General features: G+C 32.4%; 1 protein-coding gene across 1 annotated transcript in view; it reads right to left on the bottom strand.

Annotated features, from left to right (window-relative positions):
* Positions 1 to 21,019, bottom strand: part of LOC145661920 (uncharacterized) — a 71,342-nt gene that overhangs the window by 16,961 nt on the left and 33,362 nt on the right. Inside the window, exon 3 of the mRNA XM_081727269.1 lies at positions 18,600 to 19,021. Within this exon, the coding sequence (XP_081583395.1) occupies positions 18,600 to 19,021 (422 nt within the window). The remainder of the gene's footprint in view (positions 1 to 18,599; positions 19,022 to 21,019) is intronic.

Raw genomic sequence — 21,019 nt, 5'->3', positions numbered from 1 at the left:
AAATTAACAGAAAAGAAGAATGTTTTTAATATCTGTAAGAGAGATTATTATGGGATAGTTGTGACTACGTACATGTTATGTGTTGACCTAGTCAAGTGAATTTATGTATTTTACGGTCTTAAAAAGAATATTAAGATATATCAAGCAATAAAGGTGAGACTAATAATCTTTAAATATCTGAGTTGATTTTTGCATTGAGAAAAGTAATTATCGCTTCGTAATTTATATGTTACAAAACGAACCAGGTTGACGACGCTTTTCTATAGAGTCGTTATAAAAATTTGGTTTACCAAACCCGGGACTTTTGAAAATTCAGTTCCCGAAGAAGGAAAGTAGGGCTGAATTTACTTGGATATTACCATTTATGAATACGAACTTAACCGTATTACGAAGCGGTAAGGTCATCAAAAGAAAAATGGATAATGAAATAGTGCAACAGGAATCTAATACCAGTAATCCAGATGAAAACCAGTACAACGCCAAGTTTGTCATCTGAGGATCGACTTTTGTTAGGTGTGCAGCGACAAATTATGCAAATGACGACTGAGATAAAACAAACCATGGAACAGAAGCTCAATGAATCTAACGCAAACATGGAACAAAAGTTCTATGAAGCTAACCAGACCATGGAACAGAAGTTCTATGAAGCTAACCAGACCATGGAACAGAAGTTCTATGAAGCTAATCAGACCATGGAACAGAAGATAGAATTGAAATTCAACGAAGCTAGCAAGGAGTATGAAGAATTAAGTAAACGAATAGAACGGATAGAACTGAAATCAGACGATACGAAACAAACAATCGTCCAGGTGATGAATGACATATCCTCGCAGTTTGAAGAGAAGTTAAAAAGGTTAGCCGATGAATGTCAAGAAAAGCACGATCATCAAAATCATGAAATCTGTGCTGTAAAAAAGGATTTAACTTCAATAGAATCTTCCGTTAAGCATCAAAAGATCCAGTTGGCTACTATGCAGGAAGAAATTAAAATGTTACAGGCTAGAGATAACATTTATCGCAATAATCTGGGCAGTGATCGCTTCGAGTTTCCCCGATCACCGGATATAAATACGCCTTCGCCGGAATCTGAGGAGGATATTATATTAGAGGAAAATTGCCCGAAGATCACTGATGAACGAAATATAAATGGTATCATGACACAGCACGCTACGGACCGGAACAATCCCACCACAAGAACAAGGAGTGAGAAAAGAAAGGTTAAGTTAAGTGTCAAGATGAGCGAAATCAAAGCCATGAGTAAATTTAGTGGTAAGTGCAATGAAAATGCTAGTTCTTTCTTAGAGAAGTTCCAAGACGAATGTAATATAATGTCTATCGACCGATCACAATACATGAAATTAATACCCCATGTATTACTCCCACCTTGTTCCTTATGGTTTAAGGCAATACGTGATCATATTAGTACATATGAGGAATTTAAAGCGGCATTGATCGCGAATTACGAAAATGACTTTTTGCTGGCAAACAGAGATGCCACTCTTAGAAATCAACATTTCAATCCTCGATTGCACAAATCTATTGTAGAGTTTGTTGTAAATGTCTATAATGAATTAAAGGTTGTTAATCCCTTGCAATCGGAATCAAGAATAATTGCATCGATTCGCAATTTGCTTCCATTTAAATTACAGCAGATCTTATTTTCCACACAGTGTATGAGTTTCAGTCATTTATTAATGCTTGTACAATGCTACGAAACTCAATATCATGCTATGAATCTAACACAACCAGGAATGGGTAAAAATAAGAATAATTCAGATCATTTGGTCCCTGTTCGGAATTTGAATATCCGAAGTGTGAATAATAATGAACCGAACCTAAGACGAATATACTCTAGCAATCAAAATGAACAAAATAGACAAGGTTATGTAGGGAATCCGCCTAACCTAAGCAACCGAAGTAGACACAAAATTAATAGAAATACATATCGAAATCCTAGAGATGCTACCAATCCTATGTATAGATATAATCATTGTTCACGAGATGGTACTTCGTATCCAAATTCAAATCACGATGAAAGACATGTACAACCTAATGTAGAACCTAACCACGATTGTGCGGTACAATGCACTTTATTAGATTCATATGCCAGTGCGAATGTAACATGATTACCGTTAACGAAATTAGGTTACACCCATGTTGATTATATATTCTTGTGAATTTTTGTTTTAAAGTTTGTGTTAATATTAATAATGAAAACGATGGTTATAAATATTTGAAATGCATCTAGTTAAAGAGTTAGTAGCACCCAACATTCTTGATCAAATAAATAAGAATGAAAAATAACAATAATAATGAAAAATGTGTTTATTTAATAACAAAAGGGTGTCTTTTGTTTCTGTAAAATAAATTTATTTACTTCCATTTGATTATTCAAACGTAGGTTATGTTTAATTTTTATTCTTTCTTATTAATATGAAGAATCATAATTCAATTTATAATTAGTTAAAGACAAAAATTATTTTATATTAGATTGATTTGTGTTTAATTATCAAAGATTATGTTAAGAATAAGATCCATTCTATAAAATCAATTATTCAATGACTACCTTGAGTGAAATTCTTTTTTTTATTTTGGACATCTTAGTGCTACTATGTATACATTGCAATTGCAACATCTAACTTATTTGTTATACAATGCGCCCGAAAAGAACAAATATTATTTGTCATATCATCGTTTGTAATAATGATCGAAACTAGTAATCTTGATAGTTTGTATTTCACCCTCGTTAATTATATTTATAAGCGACGATGTTTTTAATGATAAAGAATAAATAATAATGTAATAAAAGAGAAATATTAATGAAATCAAAGATTTATTGTAAATGTATTTATGTGAATGATAATAACTAATATTTTATATATATATGAGGGTTAACCAAAATGTAATGAAGATATGTACGAGGTGTGATCGAAATATAAAGAACATACGTAATGTACGAACATTAATCTAATCAGACCAGTGGTTCTTGAATATAAAAGCCAAGCCCACTCATGACTTTTATATTCAGTCCCTTTATCGGGCGACATTTTCTATAACGAAATACTTTAGTTTGCATAATATTTACCTGTACCGTGGGCAAAAAGTGTTCATAAATATGTAATATACTTAGTAGAATGTTCATTTTAAATTAACAGAAAAGAAGAATGTTTTTAATATCTGTAAGAGAGATTATTATGGGATAGTTGTGACTACGTACATGTTATGTGTTGACCTAGTCAAGTGAATTTATGTATTTTACGGTCTTAAAAAGAATATTAAGATATATCAAGCAATAAAGGTGAGACTAATAATCTTTAAATATCTGAGTTGATTTTTGCATTGAGAAAAGTAATTATCGCTTCGTAATTTATATGTTACAAAACGAACCAGGTTGACGACGCTTTTCTATAGAGTCGTTATAATTTCAATGTCAACTTTAGCACTGACACACAAATCCTTTGCTTGTTTCATCAATCGTTCAGGATGATTTTTCAATTGATATACATAGTTATAACGATGATCAGCCCTACCCATTCCAAGGACAATAGTTTTAGGAAGACAATACACATCCTTTCGTACAGGAATAGTACATTGATGCATGTGTGTTACAAGATCAACATATTTTGCTGAACCCATAGTTCGTCCCCTACCTTTACGTGAATCAACAATATGAATTTTGAAATTTACTTTTTCACCTAATAAATAATTTTCATTACTATTTAAAACATTTTCAATATTACGAAATAAAATGTCGGAGCTTAAATTTGACTTTTGACGCCACGAAATGTATATTTGTTTATTAATTGTGGAAGCAGAACTTATATATACATATCATACATATCATCATCGGCATCATTTAAAACGTGATTTTTTACAAATTCAAATAACAACTGAATATATTTTTCAGGATCATCTATACCACCAGTCTCCATACGTTCAATTGTAACTTCCTTTCCCGTAAGTCCAAAATAAGTATAATGTTTGATTGTATTATTAACAATACGAAAATAATCATTTGTTTTACCACTCCCATACATGGTAGGTTGTGATACAGTATTAGTATTAGGACTTGGAAAGTTTATAAAATTTTCCATGAACACGCTAAAATCATCTGTAGTTAAACTATCAGCTTTTCCTTCAGACACAAGTTCCATAAACTTTTCACGAGCTAAATTCTTTATATTATCTTGACGAAAGAAGCCTACATGATATAAATCAATAATATCTTTTGCAGACTTACATTTTTTCAAAACAACATGAGGATCACAACCAAAATGCATAAACAACGCCTGCAATAGCTTGGAATAAGCTTCATTGCTTACTCTTGCACCCGTAGCATGACATTGTGTTATCACTTCCCATGTAAATAAAATTTCGTTTGGATTTTCATAACCACGTGCTTCTTGTGTTGAAAACATGGTACAGATTACAGACTGTCCTTCCATTGTATTATTGACACACTAAATATGTAATTGCAATTTGAATTATTGTTTCTTATACAGTAAATATTTTACACAATGATGTACTATAAATAAATTAATAGTGTTATTTACTGTACACAGAACTGATAATTGTTTTCACAGTTTTTTAAATGACAAGGTTTCGTAAGTAGACTTTTATAATATGAGTCACAATGTGTTGACCAAAGATTCACAATTTGTTTTTACACCTACCAGTAAGTATAATAATAAAACTTTCCCTAACTTGTTTCAGTTCACAACAGATTTAGGTATAAGTTTACCGACAGTACACTTGAAAGCTTGTCCGCAATTGCACTAACACTTGCCGTTAACTACAATCATAAAACTTCCCGTAACTTTTTCAGTTTAGTATTGATGCACTACCACTTGCCACACACTAACTATATTTTTTAGTTCATCGAAGATATACTTTTAACTTTATCGGTTAATCCTTCAGTACTTTCCGATAATTGTAATTTAGAAATTGCCGTAATGAAATTGTTTTAGACTAATTACAGCACGCAGAGTACAAACAGGAAGTGTGTTTACTTTTTCATTGATTGTTTATTATCAACACTAATAAATGGAAATTCCAAGAACTCCACACGAAGATTTCCGAAGATTGCCGAAGTTTCCCGAAGTTTCCCAAAGTTTTCCGAACATTGCCGAACTTAACCGAAGATGAACAAGAGAGTTTATCCATAATTCCTGTACATCTTGGTTAATGTACCACACGAATAGTTCCGAAAATTGCCGAACTTAACCGAACATAAGCATAAGAATGTATCAACAATTCCTGTACACGTTTGGTAAATGTAACTTTAAACATTAGTAATGGTATACATATACTTTGCATTAATTGTAATTTTATAACGAAATTAATTATATTATCAACACTGAGTATAACACTACTAGTTGTATAGGCTGTGACACAGTTTGTTATGTGAAATTTAATCTCGTACCCAAATGCACTTAGTTTTTTGTAATCTCGTACCCAAAGGCATTTAGTTTGTAATCTCGTACCCAAAAGCAAATAGTTTGTAGTCTCGTCGCAGGTGTTTTAAGATATTTTAAATTTAGTAACTGTAATATTACATAATGTGATGTAATTTACTCGAATAATTTGTAATTGTAGTATAAAAGTTTGTAACACTTCAAACAATTATAGGTGTTTGTTTTTGTATGCTTTTCCATTGTGTTAGCGGTCTAAAAAATTGCTTTCTTAGTAATGCTAAGAATTTGTTTTGTTTGCCTTGCTGTAGGTATTTAAACCGGTTTAAACTAGTTTTATTGTTTTTCTTTGTGAAAGACACATTTACTGTGCAAACTTGGAAGAGAAACGGCGTTTGAAAATATTAAAAATTGTTGTAAACCTACAAATAATTCCGATAGAAACTCAAAGTAACATAGTTACAATTATTTTATTCGTTCGCTTCATTAGAAGCTCAACTTTTTTTTTGTTAACATTGTTGAATGTCAACATATTAAAATTGTTGTGAAGTTATAAAAAATTTTTTAACAGAACACTCATAGAGTGTGATCATATTTAAATTGATATGCAAAATCGTAAGAGCAGTTACGCTGTGAACTTGTAAATAATTCGATTGTTACACAAACTCAAAAGAAACTACGTTTCGAAGTTGTAAATAAGTCGCTTCCATAAAAATTTTACTTGGATCGTTTGCGGTGCAAACTCCTTATTTATTTAACCTCTCGTAATAAATTACTTGAACACTTTGTGTGAGCATACCAAGGATAATCCGAAAATATTAAAAATTTTGTGAACTTACAATTAATTCCAATAGAAACACAAAGAAACATACTTGCAATTATTTTATTCGTTTGCTTCATTAGAAGCTCAAATTATTTTTGTTAACATTGTTTAATGTCAACATATTAAAATTGTTGTGAATTTATAAATAATTTTTTAACAGAACACAAGACCATTAAACTAAAAATTTATTATATGAAACTCTTTGATTGTTAAATGGAGAAGTAAAATTTAAGTCAGTGTTGCAATTGAATACACAAACTAACAGAAAAAGAACAAGTTCTGGAAAAAACTGCAGAAACAAAACTTAAAACACAATGTTGCAATCTAAATTGCACACAAAATTAAAAGTACAAGTTCCCAAAAGTAAAGTGCAGAAACAACTTAAAATACAATGTTTCAATTCAAAATACTCAAAGTAAAAAATAAAAAATGCAGAAACAAAATTAAAACTACAAGACAAGAGATGTAAAACTGATAATAAAAAATACAAAAACAAACTTAAAGCACATTGCTGCAATCCAAATTACAAACGAAAATTAAAAGTACAACTTTAAAACACAATGTTACATTACAAATTCCGAAACAAAATAAAAATTACAAGTAAAGAAATAACAGTGCAAACTGAAAACTAGAAATGCAGATACAAAAAAATTTAAAGTACACAATGTTGCAATCGAAATTGCAAAATGAAAATAACAAGGAGGAAACAAATTTTAAAAAAATACAAAACTGAAAACAAAATTACAAAATAAGATTAAAACAATGTTGCAATCCAAAATACACAAAGGAAAATAGAAATGTAAGCATAAAAAATATACGAAACATTATGTAGTAGTATAGCACGTAGATCTCACCAACTTTGTCCGGAAATCTCACCAAAGTTGGTACAAAGTCATGTTATTAAAATAATGACGTGCTATACGACTACATAATGTTTCGTATATGTTTTATGCTTATATTTCCTGATGACTGGGAAATTGATACATTTATAGGCTTAGGGCCAAAAAATTATGCCTATAGAATGAAAGAAGTTCAAACAGGTAAAGTAGATTATGTATTTAAAATTAGAGGAATAACTTTAAATCATCGTACACAACAAGAAATTAACTTTGATCATTTTTATGAACTAGTTCGGGATAAAGCTGACAAAAAACAGTTACACAATCCAGGAAGAATTGTTCGTAAGCCAGGCTTTGTCATCGTATCCAAGTCTGAAACTAAAACACATCAGAAAATTCAAAATAAAAGACGACGATTAAATCATAACAGTATTACTGACTATAGAACATTGCCATATGGTTATCAAAGTATTAAGTGTGTTAAATGATTGGTATTCTGTATATATAGAAGTAAATATGTAAATAGTAGACTGTCTAAAGGTGCCATGATGTCGTAACATGGTCATAATACCCTCAAATATGTCCATAAGTTTTCACAAGACCTATCTGTTGATACTTCTACGTATATATAATGTAAATATGGGAATAAGTTATGAAGAATATTCTAAGTATAGTAAATGTCTTATTGAAATATATCTATATATGTATATAAATATGCGAATATTGTCACTATAATATTGTAGAATATATAACTACAATAAAGCGTTACAATTTACGATATTATGTTTTATTCCTATGACTATATCCAAACAAATATTGATATATTACGAAGTATGTGTATTCTATATAAGATAAAGGAAGAATACGTATGCTTCATATAAGGTTATTTATACATATTAATCATATTTTATGTTCCTACAATAAATCATCCTAAGTTGGAACCCATGTTGACGCCGTAATGTCTTCTACAAGGTAAACAAGCATCTTAGAAGTAAGTAAAGGTACCAATAAATGTCATTACAATACTGTAGTAAGATATCTATAAGTAAATGGCTTATACCACAATGATATCCTTTGTGCTTCAAATACCACTAGACCATGTCTAACAAGCATCTACGTACGTAAAATCACAATATATACATCATAACATGGTATTCAAGGTAATCCATATACTTAAGGAGTCACAATATAAGTCTACAATATAGTCCAATATTAATATAATACAATCAGTTCAGGCGTTTGCATTCACCTAGCATATCACCATAACAAGATATACAACAGTACATTAACATAAAATAAGGCTACAATCCAATATTAATACAATACAACGAACAGGTACAAGCTATTCATACTGTCATAGCCCCTAAAGCCACGCAACCAACAACACGTGCTTAAAAAACACATAAAAACAACAGATATTATGTCTACAATATGATACATATATTCCTGTCCCAATATCAGAACCAATATACATACATACATGTACCCACTTACAAACTAATCACATATTCATATATACATGTAATTTGTTATTCATCTAAGCTTCGTACACCATTAGACCCATACAGTATCCAAAAGATGATATTCTATGTTAAAATCCCATATCAGGTACACATTCATGTACCCACTTACAAACTAATCATATATTCATATATACATGTAATTTTTCATTCGTCTAAGCTTCGTACACCATTAGACCCATACAGTATCCAAAAGATGATATTCTATGTTAAAATCCCATATCAGCTACACATACATGTACCCACTTACAAACTAATCATATATTCATATATACATGTAATTTGTCATTCGTCTAAGCTTCGTACACCATTAGACCCATACAGTATCCAAAAGATGATATTCTATGTTAAAATCCCATATCAGCTACATATACATGTACCCACTTACAAACTAATCATATATTCATATATACATGTAATTTGTCATTCGTCTAAGCTTCGTAAACCATTAGACCCATACAGTATCCAAAAGATGATATTCTATGCTAAAATCTCATATCAGCTACTGAAAATACCATATCAGTACATAAAATACGTTTCTTGGAGTTGCGGCCATTTTCTCCCACATTATCTCATACATTTATGTACAATATGTACTCTTCTATATTACATATATCCCAATATAGCTCTAAAATGTACGCCAAACAGAAAAAAATCATTCTTTCTAACCCCTTTCGTTACCACCTCATTAATATTCATTACCATCTCATTAATATTCATAAATAATTAATTCACTAATCTAGTTTTTAAAAGGATAAAATCATTTATGCGGAAATACCTTAAAGAAATCTTGTTTGAACACTTCTTCCAAAAGCAAAAAGGGAAAGTTGTCTTGCGTAAAAATTTCATTCAGTCCTTTTCCCCTTTCAAACTCAGGTAAGAAGGGTCACTCTTTCTCTCCCTCTATGTGGCAAGGTCCTTAACAAAATGCGTAACAAGTCGCACGCCAATTAAAAAGTGTTTCTTTGCTCACAAAAGAAGAACACACTTCGCCCCTCCAATCTTATGTCTGCTCCAACACTATGTGGCAATACAATAACTTTTTACAAACTGACATGTAACATTTAACCAGCTGTTTCTTAAAATCTCTGTCCTTCAGAATAATGAGTTCTGTTTCTTTTTTTTCACATATTTTCAGTCTCCATAGGGTAGAAGTCACAGCCCAAATTAAACAAGGTCTTTTATTCCAAAGGAGAGCACACTTCACCCCTCCAACAACCTGGAACACACACATACAAGCAGGTGTCTCTCTCTCTCCGTTCTTTACTCCCCCATCACAGGGTTCTCTCCATCTTTTGACTCTTAGCTAACATTTAGCTGTGCTTTTAACAATAATGTATTATCGATATTTCCCATGTTTCTAAAAGTTATTTGACATGTCTGTCTGACTTCCTACGGTTATACTATTCTTACACACCTATATCTCACTTTTAAGTGACAGTATCTTCTTTCTTTTAATGACAGAATGATGAAATTATGTGACAGTGTTACACAAAGAGCCTATTTTACAAATACAAAGGGTTTCTATTGTCTTTTTTCTTCCCCCGTTTTGAGCACAAATTCCGCCAAGACTACTGAACGATTACAGGATTCAGAACGAATTATCAATTTAACCAAAGTTGTATTACTATATCTCCTTCCGCCTCTGTCAACCCTGGTCGATCTCGTTGACGCGGCATGTTTGCTTTCTATTTCTCTTTCTTCGTTTAGTAAATTAAAGTACACTATCTATTCTGAACAGCAACTATTTTGAATTATGTTGACTGGGCATGCCTCGTAGAAAAATATTTTTTCTTTTGCCAATAGTTTAAGTTTTGTCCAAGCGATCTTCTGTTTCTTATGAAGAGTGGAGAGCATGTAGGTCTAAATACCTCATGTATTACATAGCACGTAGGTTTAACTATTAAATGTAAGAACATTGTTAAGAAGGAATACGTGATCATAGTATACAACCCACGGAAGTGATACCTGTTAATGCAGTCGTTGTAATCCCTAACGACACAGTGGGTGAGTGGACAAAGCACTGGCTTTTCGCGCCGGCCACCCCAGTTCTCATCTATCTTGTTGATTTTTTATCCATTTGCGCGGAAATATTATTTCTTTTCGCTACAGTAGTCATTCGTTTCATACTTTTCGTCGTCCTTCACAGTTAAAGTTACTGTCTATTCTTATTTTCTCTATGAATGATCTATCTGCTTTTTGGTTTAATGTCAAACATGCACACTTAATGAAAAGGCGTTGTTGATAATACTAATACTACTACTACTACTACTACTACTACTACTACTACTACTACTACTACTACTACTAATAATAATAATAATAATAATAATAATAATAATAATAATAATAATAATAATAATGAATATTACTAGCTAACTTTTGCGTATATCTCGCCCAATATAATTTTATATTATCATGTGAAAATAAAGCTGGGTGGTGCCCCTCATATTTTTTTCGATGCGCCTTATTGGCACTAGGTGTGCAACGTTGGTCCCATCCCACTGTCATCACCTCTTCTCATGATATACGTTATCGACATTTTACCTAAAGAGGGCTCTGCCGTGGTCCCATGACTTCCCATGACAATGCCTCTTCGTTCTCTTTGCATGAAATTGCTAATTTTTCTATGAGTTCTGTGAGTGCATACCGTCCACCGTTGCTCCCATTCCTCTATCATTTCTCATTCTCTCGATATTCATTAATATTTTCCCTGTAAGGAAGATATGGCGTTTCAATAATTACGTTTAATGAAGATTTGAAGAAGATATTGCGTTGGCACAAAGACACCTTTTAGTAATATATAATAATAATAATAATAATAATAATATTAATATTAATATTAATAATAATAATAATTATTATTATTATTATTAATTTACTTACTATTAATGTTACCTACGACTATTTGCAAATCAATGTGTTACTAAAAATCAAATCAGATAACACTCCTTGCCATTCATGCTCACGTACTCGATATACATGATTCTCTGTGCTAGGGGAAAGCATATTTATTATACTATTCTTTCAAATCAAACGTTTCAGAAGTTACTTTACTTTCAAAGTGTAACTTCATATCATCACTAACAATTGTTCCAATAGGAAAGTATTCCCCCGCAAAAAGAAACAAGTCTGACCTTTGCGAAATGGTGTGGACCTTATTTTGGTGATTAATAGGGTCCAACACTTTAATAAAACATGATAAGTCCCTGCACTCAAATATTTCAGTAAAAGAGGAAAGTCACTCAGACATTGTGAATACCCATTTATGTGCGAAATTTCGTTCATTTGAACTTTTTAAAAGTTTGAAGTCCCGCCATTTTGAACATTTTCATGTGATTATTTTGGCACATGTATGTATCAAGCTTGGCCTCAATCCTTGAAATTTACGGTGGTTATGGCATTCGCAAAAAACGTTATTATATATATAGTTAGATAGATAAACAGAGAGAGAGAGGGAGAGAGAGAGAAAGAAACTTCCGAAGTGAAACTGGTTTTCTTCTCAGAGGGTGATGATCGGCAAAAGTGCCTAGAAATTTTGCGGTATTTCTGACATGACAGTCTCTGCAATAGGCAAATTTCTGAAGAAATGTGCTTATTGTAGAGATGTAAATGTTGGAAATTCGGGAAAATTTCGTTTTTCGATCACCGCCCTCTGATACATACATCTGATTAGATATACCTACTTCCTCGTTTTCATGGTTTCACTTGTCTAATAAATGTCACTGAAATTTTTATCTCGTTTTCACTTAACATATTAAACGGGTAATACGATCTCTATTACCATCTCTCATGAGCTGTATGCATTATTAACAAAAACAAAAAAGTTCTCCTTGGAGTGGATTCGTCCTTTGCATTTGTAATCCAGCCCCTTAACCACTACACCAAGATCACCGTTGGTAAACGTTTAGTTGTCGACGTATTAGTTTGTATTTGTTTATACTAAGACAATTTTTACTCTTTTTTCTCCGTTTTGCAACTGTTTCTGACTTTCTATTCGATGTCGTCCTTTATTTACACTATGTACTATTTGTATCCACAGCTAATGCCCATCTGCAATGTCATATTCAGGTTAGAATTTTCTCCTTACCCTTACAACCTATTTGATTGATTTAATTCTCATATTCTTCATTCTTACAGTGCAGGAATGCCAGACTCGAAAAAAAGATGTACATTTACATTCCTGACAGATGGTACTTACTTTGTTCCTTCAATGATTGATAATCCCTGGATTAGTTTTCTCAGGTAAAAAACTAGTATTTTAAGTAAGAACAGTTTATTACTAGCTTCACTGGGAAGCTTTGGTTCCTAAAGAGTATTCTGCCGAATTAAAGTTTATATTGCACAAGTTTATATTAATATTGTGAATTTTTTCAAATGAAGACCATTAAATTAGATATTTTTCTGTTCTTTCTGACGAAATGGGACTAAATGTACACATTTTCCGTTCCATATGAATCCATGTGTTTAACCAGGATGTTTCAAATACGAAACAAATTTCATATGCTTTTATAGAAGTCCTATTTGAAATACTGTTTACGTGATAAACGACCTTGTAGGCAATCCAAAATTGAGGACATATTCAATAGATTTAATGGATTACACAACAACTTTCAATTTGTGGACATTACCCTGTTTTCAGTGCGAGAGCTTTATTCAGGACAACATTCAGCTCAATCCTCATAGAGTTGCGTAATTTGTGAGTGCTGCCAACACCTAATAGACGTGTTTAGAATCTAATTCGTAGAAGATTTTAGATCAGAACTTTCAATGAAAAATCCTTCCGATGTGTGATACATAGTTCCCCAAATTTTGTCGAGCACATAAAATTAAGAACTCATTGAGTTGACATGTGATTTATGAATCAAATAAATCTTTCCTAGAATGGATCTTTTCGATCGCAGATAAGCGATACATCCAAGAATAGCTGATAGAGCAGTAAAATTACTTCTGCTCTCCAAGAATGTTTATTTCGACCAAAGTGTTTTTTCCTTTCCTGTATAACGATTTAGGATAAATACAGAAACGGAATTGAAGATAAGCCTGACTTTAAATTAAAACTTTCACGAACTATTCCTATTATTAGAAACCTAATATATCAAAGCTGGCTCACCCATCCTATCAGTATGAGTATCGACTAAGAACGTGAATGTTATCATTTTCACATAAACACGTAATTCTTTACAGCTAAGCACAAATATGTTAGTAACATTACACTTTAAGTGTGAGTGAGTCTGCATACTTTGACTTATTTATGTTTAAGTGTCTTTCTTTTTTATCAATATCCATCATTGTGGTCAACTTATAATTATCTATGTGTAAATTCGTAGCAAGTAACATTGTTAATTAAAAATATTTGCTTCCTTAAATTCTATTTAAAATTTTATATCACTCTTATCTTCTCCAGAATTGTAGTCCGGAGTTTTTTCTGGTGGTGAAATGACTGATATTGTGTCATCTACACCCCAGACCTGAGAATGTTTTTTTTTTTTTTTTTTTTTTTTTTTAGGAATGGATTTCTAGTTTTTGTAGCTGCACGGTGCCACCGAAATTTTTTTCCGTTGGCACAGCTTTAAATATTACGCCTGATTTATTCTTCTTAGAAAGCCTAAGCGAAATATATTTGGATCCAACAAAAATATCTGTATGTTTCAGACACGGAATATCCTGTACGTAATAACAATATTTACAGTACATTTTAATTCATGTATAGCTTACTGTTAAAGATACAGTAAAGTAAATGACAATGTCAACTTAGTATTCATATCTAAACATACGTTACTTTTACCGCGGAACAAAAGAAGCAGATCTTTCGAATGTAACTCAGCTCTTATTATGATGGATACGTACCGAAATAACTGTTGTTTCATATGATATATCTGTACTTGAGAGCATGAAGTGCGTAAGTCCCATTTTAGCTAAAATCAGTTAAAACCAGTTTTGTATATCTTTCGGAGGTCCGTGACGAATGGTTGGTTTTATTATGTTCTATAAGGGTTGATGACGTAATTAACCAAGTATATGTATAATGTAGTATGTACAATATGTATTTAGTCCTTAACTATGTGTTTTCGCTGTTTTCTTAAAAACAAGCATCTCTGACTTACGCACTTCATGCTCTCAGGTACAGATATGTACACGCGTCGACCATAGTGCGTATGCATTCGCAACTGCACTTCTTTTACCGGTCTTTTTCCTTCTCCTGGAATAGTGACGACGCTAGAAGGGGGCAAATTGTTGCTCTGTGGCAGCCACCAGACATTTAATGTAACGCACCTCAAGGAATGCAAAATTTCTATTTTTAATATATAAAGAGTAACCTGTCCGTTAATTCGCCCCTCCATGAAATTGAAGCTAGCGTTGGCACTGTTTGAGCATAAATACTGGCAAGAAAATATAAATTATATTGACATAGAATAAAATATTGTTTATTTAACTTAGCTTAGTATTCAGTAGATGGTAATAGATTTATTATTACATAATGGTAAATTTCTTTCAACCACTACACCATTTACATCACAAATTCGTAGACAAAATTATCTTAAATATATTTTGTCTAAATTGTTATAACTGAACATTTATTGTTTACCTATCTTAATGCACAAGTTTTAAGTTTATTTGACATATCAAAGAAAGTTAATGGCATGTAGTAAATATAAATCAAACGAAAATAACTCTATGTTAAATAGGTTCCGTCCATGTAACATTTTTGTAGATATACCGATTATATGCAATTTTAGTAATTTACTGTAGATATTTTTTCGGTGTGTATTTTCTTTCATAGGGACTAATGTAACTTGTTTCTCCAGACTAGAAAGAAATATTTTTCACCTCTCAAAAAAAAATTGACAATTGAACTTTGTCAGTTACAAGACACTTAATAGTACTACCTTGATTATGTTGGGATGCCATGTGTGGAAGCTACCCTTACGGAAGGTTCCATGACCTGAGTAGAGATTGTTCGAAGATGTTTGAAATGGTGATTTACTCTGTATAGAAAAGCGCTGAAGAGTGATGTATTTTCCCTTCAAAGAGATGCGATGTAAATCTGTGTATTAAAGTATCTCAATATTTAAATTAAATCGTTTACGATTCCCTACAATACGATTTTAATGTATTCTCCAAAGGGCCATGATTTCGCTCATCCAAATAATCCCAAATACGTATTCAGTATTTATTTCATACACTCTATTACAAGTAATGTAAAATGCCTGAAAAATGTCTACTCCACAACGAAATAGATTTTTTTATAGAATTCATTGAGTGTCGTTCACAATTTGGGTAAAATCACAAAAAGTCATTCTATAATTCCTCCTTCATTATGATTCAAATGGGTTGGAATGTTACTCCAGCCTGAGATAATATTTTTGTTTCCAGGAGAAATAATTTACTGTCAGGGAGAAACCTCTGACTTCCTTCAAGTCACACACTGGTCGCTATAATGACAAACTTTGTTCTTGGTAAGCTTAAATCTTAAGTTCTACATCATTATCGTGTTATAGAAGAACCAAAGATTACTGTTTGATCATAAACGATGGAAAGCTTTTTGGAGTTAAAGGAACTTCAATAAATAATAAAATAGCATATATGTGATAATGGATTTACATCGAATCTTTGGAATTTCGATTCCCAAATCACGATTTTTCTGTAAATTTATTCTAAATTTAGAAGTTATTTTAAACTTGTTAATATACTTACTCCTAATATTGAATTTGAATTCCCTTGAAAAGCTTTGCATCCTCCGAAATATACCTGTACATTACAGTTTGAGACAGCCTTAAATAATTGTGAGTCAATGAGTATACCCCTTAGGCTAAAAGAACATAAGTGGTGTGGAAAACAGCATGGACAGGATCATGTTCACTGGAAACTCACTTGTCCGGGATTCGAACTATTGATCCTTCGAACTTGATGTGAACGCTGTATTAGTTACAAAACAGTTACAGTTTTAAGATACAAATATATGTGTAGATTCCATGTTGTCTACGTATTTGAGAAAACCAAATAATTGTAGATTTACCCTGTATTCATTTAAAAAATGGATTTTAGGATACTAAGGAAGGGTTGTATGTTGAAGTAAATAGTGTGATCGCGCACTCAGCAATTAGAGAAAAATTATCTTTGAAGGAAAAGTGATTGGTTTATTGTTAAACTGCCAATTTGTAAGACATTTTCATATCTATTCACTACACTATATGTTTCGTCGATGCACTCATAGCATGGACAATATAGGTATCATTGTAATAGATATCTGGATTAATCTTTGGACCTGTTAACTGGGGAGATTTTGAATCAGAAAGTTGTATATGAAAGGGGAATACTCGTAAATTTGTTAAAAATACGTATTATGAAATGAAATGAAAGCTTGAGATTTTATCCCACAGAAAATACGTATTAAGTTATAATGCCCAATACGAATCTTATTATGATGAACCTATCGTCAGACTGCAAATACAAGCGAAATACTCATTATGATTTGAGTCATCGTTGGCAGTTAAGATGTTAAGCGACTATGGCAGAACATTTTTTTGCAAAAAAAAATCATTAGGAACATATATGAATTTGCATATTTAAGCACTAAACTTTAAAGAAAGTAAAGTGGTGGGCGCACATAGGTGCACTGATTATGGTCTCTCGCAACGGGGACAATGTGGCCGTTTCCCTCTGGCTTTACGAAGTGCCTTAAGTTCTTGTAACTACATGCCAATATATACTAATTTGCTTAGTAGCATGAAATAATAGTACGTAATATATGTATTGTATATTTATTATATAGTATTATACTTTGCTTACTGTAGTTAACAATCATATGTGCGTTGGCTTGTCTCGGATGTACATGACAATTTTAAACAGTATGCAGTATACGTATGAGTTTCAGGGACGTCTTGTCTCTCGTGTGCTACAACTTATCTATATTGAAGATGTAATTTGATAATTCGTATGAGTACTATCTTCCAAGTAATCCATATGGAATGATAAGTTGCTCTTTATTTGCAAAAAGATAACTAAGGAAGTAGGAGAAAGGAGGAGACCAAAGTAGGAAGTGAGCAATTACTGTGATCTTGTCGAAGATTGTCTTGACAATTTCAATTTTTCTGAGTTTAAAGCTTAGTTGGTGCTCCAATCGATGACCAGGGACCGATAACTCTTACCTCTTAAATTCGGTAATGGCAGTTATATTTGCCGAACGTTTTCTTGTTCCGGATACAACTGTCGCACTCTTTGCTATCTTGAAGTAATTATTTAGAATGCAGTTGACTGTGATTAGTAGTTGGGTTTCCCAATAAGAAGTTAGGAAGTGCATTCTCATAAGAGTTTGGTCATGCATGAATGACGTAGTTCGCTCTTAATGAGACTTTCAAGAGTCACGACTTCATCAACATTTTTACATGATGTCGTGAATTGATCGTGAACCGATTTTGGACGTCGCAGTCTGAATCCTGAGTCGTCTGACTTGTCTTCATTGATTGGAGGTAAATTTGGTGGCCTGAATGGTGAATGTATTCCTGGGGTAAGCAGATTGGGCGCTGGGTTGGATCTTCACGGCAGGAGGAGAGTCTGAGATTATTAGTGGAAAGTTCTTGAATCAATTTTTGCCGCGTCGTGCGTTGTGTTAATATTTTGTGAATTACAGGCTATCATTTGAAGTTTCCTGGACGTCCTCCACTATCGTTCGGACTTTCCACAGAAGCGATGGTAAATTTACGAGTACACTCTAAGGAAACATGACTGCTGGAGCACTTTATGTATCTTGGGAGAGTGTGACAAACTGATTGTGTATGCCCCAAACGTTAACATAGTGTTTTCCTTGATATGGTTCAACCTTGATTCGGTAGAATTTCAAAAAAAAAAAAATCGTAAATGTATTTTGCTCCACGTATCTTCTTTCGTGTTCTCCAAGTATCTTAATAATTACGTAAATTAGTTCTGATTGCTTTAAACCATACGGAACACGGTGGCAATAAAACACGAGGCAGAAATTTCAAAAATTTAGATCGCTCTATACCAATTAAATCACACTCCTCCTCGAACTTTTCTAGGAATGTGCTGGCCGGGATGTAATCTTTCTTTCCACAAAATTTTGTTTGATCTAATTTCGCTAAACCGAAAATAATTACTTGAGAAATGAGTTTTCGGCGGTGAGATGGATGATTTCTTCTCCCATGTCTCTCTAAAGTAGCTTCACTATCGTCTTGTTCTAAATATCCTTCCGATGAATTATTATCTTCCACTACTGCTCTTGATTCATATGGAATAGGTTCACCGTTGATAGCCGGAACTCGGTCACTATTTGGAGTATTAAATTTCACTTTGATCGCATTTACTTCTTCTTGCAATTCCCGTATCTGATTGGTAAGCTCTTTAACTACAGTTTCGACAACTTCCACCGAACTTTGTACTTTAGCAAATCTATGTACTTTAGCAAATCTGTACTTTAGTAGATATTTTATGAGACATTTGCTCTAGCTGAGTATTCATTTTTGCTGTTGCTAAGATATTTGGTGAGACATTTGCTCTAGCTGAGTATCCATTTTTTGCTGTTGCTGAGATATTTGGTGAGACATTTGCTCTAGCTGAATATCCATTTTTGCTGTTGCTGAGATATTTGGTAAGACATTTGCTCTAGCTGAGTATCCAATTTTTGCTGTTGCTGAGATATTTGGTGAGACATTTGCTCTAGTTGAGTATCCATTTTTGCTGTTGCTGAGATATTTGGTGAGACATTTGCTCTAGCTGAGTATCCATTTTTTGCTGTTGCTGAGATTTTTGGTGAGACATTTGCTCTATCTGAGTATCCATTTTCTTCTGTTGCCGAGATATTTGCTGGCCAAGCTGTCTTATAAGATCAGCCACATACATTGAAGAGTTCATACTTGTTTGCTCTACATCACCACCTTTTTTATTTATATTTTCATTTCCAGAAATACAAACTTTTGTTTCTATAAATTCTCCCACTTCTTTGCAAAGAATACTCAGTGTTGAATACTATGCCGAGACTGCTTTACTTTACTTCAAAATTAATCTCAAGGTCCTGGTCGGAACCACCATATAACATGTAACGTATATAGGAACCACCATCTAAAATCTATTTTCTCGGCGAGATAACACCATCTAAAATGTAACGATTATAACTTGTTATTCTTATATTTTACACATTACAAATAGCCCACAGTTCATATAATTTTTAAATATATCAACACGGTCAAAATACATTAAATAAGACGCACCACCTTGTGACACTATTAGCTTTTATTATTCCTTCACAACTCCATTAACGTTTTTCTTGTCATAATAACTTTTAAATAAACAACTATCTGCTGTTATAGTAACTAGTACTACAGTTTATACATATATAATCAACATAAACCAACAACATATTATATCTTTTCTTCTTCTTCTACTACTACTCTATTAATTGTGTACTTTTACGCACCGTTGCCCAAAATCAATATACTAAAAGGGAAGTAATTTATTGCATATATATTCAATATCATTGTAAGCGGTGAAGGGGCAATAGGTTTAGTGCTGTATTACAGTTTTCAAACGATTAAAGTTTAAAATCTGAGTGAAATCAATTCATTTAATCTTTAAATTAAGCTGGTTGAGTTACTAATTGAATACTTTTATCAAAGGTGGTTGCTTTCACACGTAAATCAAACCATCCTACACATACAAACTATATTCGTATATCATACACTAATAGAGTAATTCTTGCTTCCGTTTAAATTCTCTGAAAAATATTGTCTGCAGAAAAGAAAAAGCAATTTTCAATATCTTTCAAAGCTGGATAGACTGTGACTAGCCTTTTCAAATCAGAAGGTAGAACTATAACCGTGGATCACAACTTGGTTTCACGTAATGTTCTTAAAGCTTGAGTCGACCTCGTTTTCTTTGCATTTTTAAATTATTATTGATATGTCTGCCAGCATATTCTGTATTATTCGTGGCATTATAGTTTGTTAAGTTTGTTCCGCAGAATGTAACCGTACATTTAAAAGTGCTACATTGAATTTGGCGAATGCGTTCTTTCGTTTATAGTTCAGGTTATAAGGTAAAAGAAATGAAAAAAATATTTTAGTAATGGGATGGAGACAAAATCTTCAACCGTAGTAAAACTACTTGAATTTTAAACTCAGAAAATAACTTAGAATACTTTTACTTATGATATGAAAATTTCAATTATTATATCTACAAATACACGCCTATGTAACATTGTAGGTAGAGTGTGAAAATCGCTGAGTAGTCTGTGTTTGGTTGTACGAGTGTGTAAATATTTCTACGCGCTGTTTAACAAGACAAGCGTTTCAATGAGTTTAGTACAATCAACTCGTAAGATTATATTTCACAGATATATAATGTACAAATTATTTAATGGATTTTCATTGTTTCAAATACTAGTACTTGCCCATAAAGATAGTATGCAGT

This window comes from Thermobia domestica, chromosome 10 (genome assembly GCF_964235325.1).
Source record: "Thermobia domestica chromosome 10, izTheDome1.hap1.1, whole genome shotgun sequence".
In the NCBI taxonomy this organism is placed as follows: domain Eukaryota; kingdom Metazoa; phylum Arthropoda; class Insecta; order Zygentoma; family Lepismatidae; genus Thermobia; species Thermobia domestica.
Note: the sequence above shows the minus strand (reverse complement) of the source record. Positions and strands in the feature narration are given on the sequence as shown.